The sequence below is a fragment of the Cebus imitator genome, unplaced genomic scaffold (assembly GCF_001604975.1).
Source record: "Cebus imitator isolate Cc_AM_T3 unplaced genomic scaffold, Cebus_imitator-1.0 Scaffold4, whole genome shotgun sequence".
NCBI classification, from domain to species: domain Eukaryota; kingdom Metazoa; phylum Chordata; class Mammalia; order Primates; family Cebidae; genus Cebus; species Cebus imitator.
In genome coordinates this window covers 540,471-551,603 of record NW_016107319.1, presented here as the reverse complement: position 1 = coordinate 551,603, position 11,133 = coordinate 540,471, and the positions used below count along the sequence as shown (strand labels likewise).

The window sequence follows — 11,133 nt, the reverse complement described above, 5'->3', positions numbered from 1 at the left end:
TTTGAGATAGAGTCTCATTTTGTCACCCAGGCTATAGTGCAGTGGCAGGATTTTTTCCAGCTCACTACAACCGCCACCTCCGGGGTTCAAGCAGTTTCTTCCACCTCAGCCTTCCAAGTAGCTGGGATTATACTACAACCAGCTAATTTTTATATTTTTAGTGGAGACAGGGTTTTGCCATGTTGGTCACGCTGGCCAGGTGGGTCTCAAACTCCTGACCTCTGGTAATCCACCTGCCATGGCCTCTCAAAGTGCAAGGATTAAAGGCATGAACTACTACACCCGGTTATTATTAGTTTTTCTTTTTTTGGGTTTCTTTCTTTTTTTTTTTTTTTTTTTTTTTTTTGGGTTTTTTTTTTTTTTTTTTTTTTTTTTTTTGAGACGGAGTCTTACTCTGTCGCCAGGCTGGAGTTCAGTGGCATGATCTTGGCTCACTGCAACCGCCGCCTCCCCGGTTCAAGTGATTCTCCTGTCTCAGCTTCGAGAGTAGCTGGGATTACAGGTACGCACCATCACCCTCAGCTAATTTTTATATTTTTAGTAGACGCAGGGTTTCACCATGTTGGCCAGGCTGGTCTCAAACTCCTGCCCTCAGGTGATCCACCCACCTCAGCCTCCCAAAGTTCTGGGATTACAGGCATGAGCCACAGCACGCCACCTATTAGGTTATTTTTAATACCAGTTGGCATTGTGAGTCTGCAAGAGAAGACAGAGCATACTGCTCTTCTCAAAGAACCAGATGGCACATGCAGTCCTGATAGGCCTTTGGCGTATTGTTGAGTGCTGTGTGGAGCAGCGTCTTCTTTAATCCTCACAACAGCCTGTGCGCCCCATGTACTACAATGAGTCCCATTCTGCAGGTGAAGAGCCCATGCCCCAGGAGGTTAAGGGACTCGCTCTGCTCTGTGGCATCTGGGAAGTTTGGTGCTAGGACTTGTGCCCAGGTATATCTGACCTTTCACACCTCCTGGATCTGCGGCACTGGGTGGATGCCGCAGTTTGTCCTCTTAGATAATTCTACTTTTCTCTTCTGCAGAGCCACAATCATGTCTCTCGAAGACTTTGAGCAGCGCTTAAATCAGGCCATCGAAAGAAACGCCTTCCTGGAAAGTGAACTTGATGAGAAAGAGAATCTCCTGGAGTCCGTTCAGAGACTGAAGGATGAAGCCAGAGGTCAGGAGGCCTTGGTGTCTTTCCCAGCATGGTACCCTCCCTCTACCTGAGCAACATCTTGTCCCACAGCCTCTCCCAGCATTAACTTTACAGGGACCCTGCACCCTGCTCTGCACCCAGCCTGTCTAGTCAGAGGGTGGGGGACTGCACCAGGCAGACTCTTGCCTTGGGCCCTGGCTGGAGCTGAAAACAGTCACACATCTGACCCTGTAAGGACCCCTTACAGGTATTTAGAGAAATAGCTTTGGGGTTCACAGATTAAGCCCTTTTATTGGGGTTCTGCCTCTGGGCAGCAGAATTCGTTTCCGGAAAGATGCTCCTGGTCTGTAATTCACACACACAGCAAACCAGCCTGATGCTCAGTAGGAACATCAGTTCTGTGGGGAGAGCCTGGCACAGTGACTCACACCTATAATCCCAGCACTTTGGGAGGCCGAGGATCTCCTGAGCCCAGGAGTTCAAGCCAGCCTGGGCAACATAGTGGTACTCCATCTCTAGAAAAAAAAGACAAATGAGCTGGGTGTGGAGGCATGTGCCTGTAGTCCCAGCTGCTCAGGAGGCCAAGGTGGGGTGATCCCTTGAGCCCAGGAGGTGGAGTCTGCAATGAGCTATGATCGCACCACTGTACTCCAGCCTAGGTGACAGAATGACATTCTGTCTCTTAAAAAAAAGGAAAAAAAGCTTTTGTGGGGAGAAATTTCTGGTGGGATTGCCAGCTAGTCTATTGTTTTTTTTGAGTTGATGGCAACTGATACATTTGGCTTAGAACTTTGAAACTTCGTCAGCATTTGCCCTTTAGTGGTTGGCACTTACAGAAGTAGAACATTCAAACCGTAATGAGACATTTGGCCGGGCATAGTGGTTCACACCTGTAATCCCAGTGGGAGGCCGAGGCAGGGGTATCACCTGAGCTCAGGAGTTCGAGACCAGCCTGGACAACATATAGAAACCCCATCTCTACTGAAAATAGAAAACATTAGCCGGACATGGTGGTTCGTGCCTGTAATCCCAGCTAGTCAGGAGGCTGAGGCATGAGAGTCACTTGAACCCGGCGGTTGGAGATTGCAGTGAGCCAAAATCGCACCACTGCACTCTAGCTTAGGTGACATAGTAACTCTGTCTCCAAAAAAAAGGACATTATTAGTGGACTGTCCAAGTTTGTTTTTAAAGTTCCAATTAATTTTTTTTTGAGATGGACTCTTGCTCTGTTGCCCAGACTGGAGTGCAGTGGCGCTATCTCAGCTCATTGCAACCTTTGCCTCCCAGGTTCAAGTGATTCTCCTGCCTCAGACTCCCAAGTAGCTGGGACTGTAGGTGTGCACCACCGTGCTTGGCTAAGTTTTGTGTTTTTAGTATAGAGACGGGGTTTCACCATGATGGCCAGGCTGGTCTTGAACTCCTGACCTCAGGTGATCTGCCCACCTTGGCCTCCCAAAGTGCTGATATTACAGGTGTGAGTCACCATTCCTGGCCCAATTGTTTATAACATTAATTTGCTTTCTAATGTGGAACCAGTAGGTGGGGGATTAAAAATAAAAATTTCTAAGTTTAAAAAAGTAGTTGTTCCTAGATGCCCATCGATAATGAAGTGGTTAAGTGAGTGCATAGATTTATTTTGTGAAATGTTTGTTAAAATAAACAAGGTATAGATAGAAATGTTGTGGTAGAAAGATTGCCAAGGCTAGGCACAGTGGCTTATGTCTATAATCTCAGCGCTTTGAGAGAGTGAGGCAAGAGGATTGCTTGAGCCTAGGAGTTCAAGATTAGCCTGGACAACATAGCAAGACCCCATCTCTACAAAAATAAAAAGTAAAAAAATTAGTAGGCCCGGTGGCATATGCTTGTAGTCGTCCCAGCTACTCAGTAGGCTGAAGTGGGAGGATGACTTGAGCCCAGGAGTTGGTGATTACAGTCAGCTATGATTGTGCCAAAGCACCCTAGCCTGGGTGATTAAGTCAGACCTGTCTCTAAAACAAACAAAAAAGATTGCCAAGACATACCACTGATGTGGGGAGTGCAAGTCATACACGGGACGTGTGGTATGTTTCCATTAATGCTTAATAAAAATCCTTCCTATTTTATGCTCAGTAGATATACACATCTATAAAGTTTATGTTTGAAAATGCAGAGAACAGCTGGGCACAGTGGGTTACACCTGTAATCCCAGCACTTTGAGAGGCCGAGGTGGATGGATCACCTGAGGTCAGGAGTTCGATTCGAGACCAGCCTAACCGACATAGTGAAATATGGTCTCTATTAAAAAAAAAAAAAAAAAAATTAGCGGGGCATGGTGGTGTGTGCTGTAATTTTAGCTACTTGGGAGACTGAGGCAGGAGAATTGCTTGAATCCAGGAGTTGGAGGTTGCCATTAGCTGAGAATGTGCCATTGCATTCCAGCTTGGGCAACAGAGTGAAACTCCATCTCAAAAGGATGAGCGTTTGGCAATAGTCTAGAAAGCATACTTTACTTATTTTCGAAACAAAGTGTCAGTCACTGAGGCTGGAGTGCAGTGGCATGAATTCAGCTCACTGCAACCTTGGTCCCCCAGGTTCAAGCATTTCTCCTGCCTCAGCCTCCTGAGCAGCTGGGACTACAGGCGCACACCACCATACACAGCTTATTTTTTGTATTATTAATAGAGACAGAGTTTTGCCATGTTGACCCCGAACTTCTGACCTCAAGTGATCCTCCCACCTGGGTCTCCCAGAGTGCTGGGATTATAGGTGTGAGCCACTGCACCCTACCTTTTTTTTTTTTTTTTTGCCAGGGTCTCACTCTGTCACCCAGGCTGGGGTGGCCTGATCACGGCTCACTGCAGCCTCGACCTCCTGGATTGATATGATCCTCCCATCTCAGCCTCCCAAGGTGCTGGGATTACAGGTGTGAGCCACTGCGTCTGGGCATACTTTCATTTAGTATTCTAGATACACTGCTATGTTGGAATTGTTTTTTGAATAATAAAAGCCTTACTGTGTCACTGCCATAGCTTTTTAGAAATCTAAAACCAGTTTGTTTGTTACTTAAAAATCCTGCAGAGTTACAAGTCTGTGGGTTTCCCTTTATTTGGGGTTTTCAGCTGGAGTTTTTCATCCCAGTAGATCTATATCCTGACCAGTATCTACTGTTGAACCTCTCCTCCTGCACCCCGCCAACCCAAAGCCAAGAACTTCAATTCCCTTTCTGTTTTTGAGACAAAGTCTCACCCTCTTGCCCAGGCTGGAGTGCAGTGGCACAATCTCGGCTCAGTGCAACCCCCGCCTCCCGGGTTCAAGTGACTCTCATGCCTCATTCTCTCGAATAGCTGGGATTACAGGCGCATGCCACCACACGTGCCTAATTTTAGTATTTTTGGTAAAGATGGGGTTTCATCATGTTGGCCAGGTTGATGTCAAGCTCTTGACCTAAAGTGATCCCCCTGACTTGGCCTCCCAAAGTGCTGGCATTACAGGCATGAGCCACAGTGCCTGCTGAGGACTTGAATTCCTGAATCCTTTTCCTGGCACAGATTTGCGGCAGGAACTGGCCGTGCAGCAGAAGCAGGAGAAACCCAGGACCCCCATGCCCAGCTCAGTGGAAGCTGAGAGGACAGACACAGCTGTGCAGGCCACGGGCTCCTTGCCATCCACACCTATCACCCATCGAGGACCCAGCTCGAGTTTAAACACACCCGGGAGCTTCAGACGTGGTAAGGGGAGTAGAAATTGGAGGATTTTCTTGGTTTCACGAAGTGTTCCTGGGTAAGAATCTGGGGTGGGTCGTGGGGGTGTGATGATTTGCAGCAGACTCAGAGCCTGATTTGCTCTCAGGCTTTGAGCAGACAGTAGACGAGGATGTTCCTTGGGATGGGCATTGGGATCAATGAGGAGTATCTGGATGGGAGGCAGTAGGGAGTGGTGGAGTCTGTGGTGAGGTGGGAGATGGAAACCCCACCCAGAGGGAGTAGCTGCCCCTCTGCAGCTACAAGGAATGGCCCTTCATCTGCAGCTTTTTCCATTCTTCGTCAAAGCCAGAAATACTCTTTTTTGTTGTTGGGTTTTTGTTTTTGTTTTTTTTTTGGAAACAGGATCTTGCTGTGTTGCCCAGGCTGGAGTGCAGTGACAGGATCTTGGCTCACTGCAACCTCATCCTCATGGGCTCAAGTGATTCTCCTACCTCATCCTCTGGGGTAGCTGGGACTAAAGGTGCTCCCAATACACCTGGCTAACTTTTGTATTTTTGGTGGAGATGGGGTCTTGCTGTGTCACCCAGGCTGGTATTGTATTCCTGGACTCAAGTGATCCTCCTGCCTTGGCTGATCCCAAACCTCTGGGATTACAGGCATGAGCCACCGCATCTGGCCCAAAATCCTCTTTTTGAATATGAAACCTCCCAAATTTGAAATGTCAGTAACCAAATATAAAAAAGTGAAAAGCATTCTATGGGTCTGGTAATACATCCATTGAGAGCTAGACTCGGTGTAACCTGTGCTGTGTGGAGAAAAAACAAGAAATCTGAGTTCTCACTCCCGTGCCTCTAACAGCTTCCGATCAGGGCTTTTATAGCAGATATTAATAGCAGACACTTATTCGGTGCTCATTATGCGCCAGCCACCCTGCAACCTTCACTGCAGGCCAAGGATACAAGTGCTGTCCCCATTTGATGGAAGCAAGGCCCTGAGTTAAGCAGAGTCATGAAGCAAGTGAATGGCAGATGGATGGGGATTCAGACCCAGGCAGGCAGGCTCCAGGGCTTACCCTACCATCTACTGCCTTATCCTATAGCTCGTTCCTTGGTGGTGAAGAGATCAGTGAGACTTCTAGAATCCCAGTGCAGAGCCTTTTGTTTTGTTGAGATGTAGCTTCACTCTGTGGCCCAGGCTGGAGTGCAATGGCGCGATCTTGGCTCACTGAAACCACCTCCCAGGTTCAAGTTGATGCTCCTGCCTCAGCGTCCCAAGTAAGCTTGGATTACAGGCGTTCACCACCACGGCTGGCTAATTTTGTACTTTTAGTAGACATGGTGTCACCATGTTGGCCATGCTGGTCTCAAACTCCTGACTTGAGGTAATCCACCTGCCTCAGCCTCTAAAAGTACTGGGATTACAGGCATGAGCTGCTCCACCTGACCCCAGTCTAGAGCCAGTTTACTTACTTTATTTCTGTTTTTTTAGAGAGACGGTTTTGTTCTATGGCCTAGGCTGGAGCTCGCTCCAGCCTCCAACTCCTGGGTTCCAGTGATCCTCCCGTCTTAGCCTTCTGAGTAGCTGGGACTAGAGGCATGCAATTCCATGCCCAGCTATTTTTCCACACTTTAATATGCATGTAGCTCATCTGGGGACCTTGGTAGAATGTACCTCAGATCCAGGGGGTCTTGGGTAGGGCCTGAAATTCTGCTTTTTTTTTTTGAGACAGAGTCTTGCTGTGTTGCCCAGGCTGGAGTGTGGTGGCATGACCTCAACTTACTGCAGCCTCTGCCTCCTGGATTCAGGATATTCTCATGCCTCAGCCTTCTGCATAGGTGGGATTACAGGCACCAGTTACCATGCCCAGCTAATTTTGTATTTTTAGTAGAGACGAGGTTTTGCCATGTTGGCCAGGCTGGTCTTGAACTCCTGACCTCAGGTGATCCACCCACCTCAGTCTCCCAAATTGCTGGGATTATGGGTGTGAGCCACCACACCCAGCCAAGAGATTGTACAGTTTTGACAGTTCTCAGGTGCCGCTGGTGCATGGACCCCACTTGGAGAAGAGAGGTTCTGTAGGACCCTTGTAAAGCTGGATTGCCCTGTCTGTAGTTCCTGTATCTATCACAGATGCCATTATGTTAATTAACTGTATGGATTGCCCACAATTTTAAAAGGATTTGTTTAAAAAGACTGACATGACTGGGCACAGTGGCTCCTGCCTATGATCCTAGCTCTTTGGGCGGCCAAGGTGGGAGGATCGCATGAGACCGGAGTTCATGATGATCAGCTTGGCAGCATAGTGAGATCCTGTCTCTATTAAAAATTCTTTTAAAAGGCCAGGCATGGTGGCTCATGCCAGTAATCCCAGCACTTTGGGAGGCTGAGGCCAGCGGATCACTTGAGGTCAGCAGTTCGAGACCAGCCTGGACTACATGGTGAAACTCCGTCCCTACTAAAAAGTTAGCCGGGTGTGGTGGCCCATGGCTGTAATTCCAGCTACTCTGGAGGCGGAGTCAGGAGAATTGCTTGAACCCGGAAGGCGGAGGTTGCAGTGAGCGGAGACTGTGTCACTGCACTCCATCCTGGGTGACAGAGCAAGACTGTGTCTCAAAAAAAAAAAATGACTAACATGTAAAAACAAACATTTGATGTAGTCATCATCACAAGGACTTGAAAAACTCGTCGTCATATAGGCCTTATGTGTGTGATGCAGTTAACCACTGAAAGAAATAGGGTAGCTTCTAGGATCCAAGGGAAGCTATCCGTGTCCCTCCCGTCCACGTGGTTTTGGATCTCTAGTGGTTTGGATCATAGATATGCCTGTAGCTTGATGTGTTATGTGCACATTCTTTTGCACACCCAGGCCTGGACGACTCCACAGGGGGGACGCCCCTCACGCCTGCGGCCCGGATCTCAGCCCTCAACATTGTGGGAGATCTACTGCGGAAAGTTGGGGTAAGACCACACTTTCCTGGCCTTTGGTGCCTTCCTGCCTGTCCTTCAGGATATATGAAGGGGTGGATCTTACTCTAGTTCCTTCCCTCTTCTCTCTTTTTCTTTTTCTAAGAAACAGGAGTCTTGTTCTCTTGCCCAGGCTGCAGTGTAGTGGTATGATCACAACTCACTGTTGCCTCGACCTCCTGGGCTCAAGCGATCCTTCTACCTTAGCCTCCTGAGGAGCTTGGACCACAGGTATACACCACCATGGCTGGCTGATACTTTCATTTTTTTGTAGTAATGGGGTATCGCACTGTTGCCCAGGCTGGTCTTAAACTCCTGGTGTCATGTGATCCACCACGCTGGCCTCCCAAAGTTGGGGATTATAGGTGTGAGCCAGTGCAGCTGACGCCTTTCATAGCAGTGTGGTAAGTTTTAGGTGTGACCGCTCCTCTAGTTTCCCTGGGAGTCATGAGGGCTTCCTGTGGGAGTTACTGCCAGACACTCAGAGCTCTGACTCTAAGCTTTGCCTCGGAATATGTATATCTCTTTCCTTGTACCATTTTTCCTCTAGGCAATTTGGGAAATAGGGTGATGTCCTGTTTTTCCTAAATTTGAAAAAACTGAGGAGCATTTAGAAACTGTCTTCTGGCCGAGTACAGTGGCTCATGCCTATAATCCCAGTACTTTGGGAGGCCAAGGTGGGAGGATCCCTTGAGCCCAGGAGTTTGACACTAGCCTGGGCAACATGGTGAAACCGCCTACCCTGACTTGCCTCTACAAAAATGCAGAAATTAGCCAGGCGTGGTAGTGCACACTGGTAGTCTCAGCTACTCAGGAGGCTGAGAGGTGGGAGGATTGCTTGAGCCTGGGAGGTCAAGGCTGCAGTGAGCCGAGATGGCACCACTGCACTCTAACCTGGGTGACAGAGCACGACATTGTCTGAGAAAAGAAAAAACTGCCTTTTGTTTTTTTGTTTATTTGTTTCTCAGGAGGTTCAAGAGAATCTTGACACTTTGCAATGCCAAGGCGGGTGGATCACCTGAGGTCAGGAGTTCGAGATAAGCCTGGCCAACATGGTGAAACCCCATCTCTACTACTACTCGGGAGGTTGAGGCAGGAGATTGGCTTGAACCTGGGAGGTGGAGGTTGCAGTGAGCCGAGATTGTGCTACTGCCCTCCAGCCTGGGCAACAAAGTGAGACTTGGTCTCAAAAAAAAAAAATCTTGAAAGCCTAAGGCAAAGAACTTGGCCTTTCAGCTTTTATGTTAATTACAGGGAGAGATCTTTTTGTGTTTAAGCAATAACATAGGTATTCTTTGTAGCTGTTTATTTTATTTTTAAAAATGATGCCCAGAAGACCACATAATTTAACTTCTTCGAGGTTGTCACTGTGTGCAGTGTATTCATGCAACTTAATAGAAGCTTGCATCTCATTTATTTCATGTTTCTACTCTGGCTGTTGGTTGTCTGGCTTTTCTGTAAACAGGTCCGTGTTTTAATAATTAGCCTGGCTCGAGTACAGAGAGGCCTGGGGGTGCTGTCAGCCTCCTTTTAGTTTCCTCGAGATCTGTTGGAGCCAGACTAAGTCCTTGTCAAACCTCCTGCCATTCTGCAGAGGTTTAATAAGGTAAACCAGAGTGAAGGATTCCAGAAGTAGATTTCATATTTCCTACAGGCAGAGTTGGATAATTGGTAGCTTAATGATTTTTCCAGAAAGCTCTCATTTGTTTAAAAATATTTGTAATTAAAAACTTTTTTTTGTTTTTCTTTTTCTTTTTTTTTTTTTTTTTGAGAGACAGAGTCTCACTCTGTCGTCAGGCGCCAGGCTGGAGTGCAGTGGCACAATCTCAGCTCACTGCAACATCCGCCTTCCGGGTTCAAGCAATTCTCCTGCCTCAGCCTCCCAAGTAGCTGGGATTACAGGCACACGCCACCACGCCCAGCTAATTTTTGTATTTTTAGTAGAGACGGGGTTTCACCATGTTGGTCAGGATGGTATCAAACTCCTGACCTCAGGTGACCTATCCACCTAGGCTTCTCAAAGTGCTGGGATTACAGGCTTGAGCCACCGTGCCCAGCCAAATCTTTTTTTTCATTATTATTTATTTTGGCCAGGCGTGATTGTGCATGCCTATAGTCCCAGCTACCCAGGAGGCTGAGGTGGGAGGATTGCTTGAGCACAGGAGGTTGAGGCTGGAGTGAGCCGTGATCTCTTTGCAGGAAGCTTCTAAACATTTGTAAAAATGCTTTGTAATTTAAACAATTTTTTTCATTAAAAATGTTTTTTTATTAGATGGGCATGATTGCAGATGCGTATAATCCCAGCTACTCAGAAGGCTGAGGTGGGAGCATTGCTTGAGCCTGGGAGGTTGAGGCCGCAGTGAGCTGTGATCTCACCAGTGCACTCCAGCCTGGGTGACACAGCAAGACCTTATCTAAAAAAGTAAAAAAAGTAAATAGGATGGGATCTTACTTTGTTGCCCAGGCTGGTCTCAAACTCCTGATGTTAAGCCTCCTGCCTTGGCCTCCCAAAGTGCTGGGATTACAGGTGTGAGCCATTGTGCCTAGCCAGCTCCCAAATACCTAAGGTGCTTGGTTTTGAGACTGGCATATACATTGGGTTCCTCTTGGGGTCCCACCTTGGAATTCCAGTGCACAACAGTTTGAGAACCACTGTCTGGGGTTCTTTCCTCTGTACGGGCTCTGGTGAGACGGAATAGTCCTTGCCTATAACTTGAGAGATAAAAAGTGTATTTTTCTCCAGGCACTGGAGTCCAAACTCGCTTCCTGCCGGAACCTTGTGTACGATCAGTCCCCAAACCGAACAGGTGGCCCAGCCTCTGGACGGAGCAGCAAGAACAGAGATGGCAGCGACAGACGGCCCGGCAGCACCAGCGTGCCTTTGGGTGATAAAGGGTCAGTACCTTTTAATAAGCCTCTTGCTGCTGGGGAGAACAGACCTGCCCCAGGCTAGAGACAGTAGCCCCCAACTCACAGCCATGAGTTTTTTTTTTTTAATTACGGGATGATTTCAGCAAACGTTATCCTCTCCTGTGCTCCCTGTAGGCAGCATTAGGTGGTATCTTCTGGCTTGGTCAAAGGGCTAAGGAGAGGGTCTTGTTTTGTGTGATAGGGTCTCACTCTGTCTCCCATGCTGAAATACAGTGGCAGGATCATTGCTCACCCTCTGCCTCCTGGCTCACATGATCCTCCCACCTTAGTCCCCTGAGTAGCTGGGACTATAGGTGCATTGCCACCATGCCTGGCTCATTTTTTGTAGTTTTTCTTTTTTTTTTTTTGAGACCGAGTCTCGCTTTGTCACCAGGCTGGAGTGCAGTGGCATGGTCTTGGCCCA

General features: G+C 47.9%; 1 protein-coding gene across 3 annotated transcripts in view; it reads left to right on the top strand.

Moving 5' to 3' along the window:
- Nucleotides 1–11,133, top strand: part of NDE1 (nudE neurodevelopment protein 1) — a 60,335-nt gene that overhangs the window by 46,082 nt on the left and 3,120 nt on the right. For all 3 annotated transcript variants that reach the window (XM_017533210.2, XM_017533196.2, XM_017533203.2), the window contains 4 exons: nucleotides 1,037–1,173; nucleotides 4,680–4,859; nucleotides 7,702–7,793; nucleotides 10,543–10,694. In XM_017533210.2, the coding sequence (XP_017388699.1) occupies nucleotides 1,037–1,173; nucleotides 4,680–4,859; nucleotides 7,702–7,793; nucleotides 10,543–10,694 (561 nt within the window). The remainder of the gene's footprint in view (nucleotides 1–1,036; nucleotides 1,174–4,679; nucleotides 4,860–7,701; nucleotides 7,794–10,542; nucleotides 10,695–11,133) is intronic.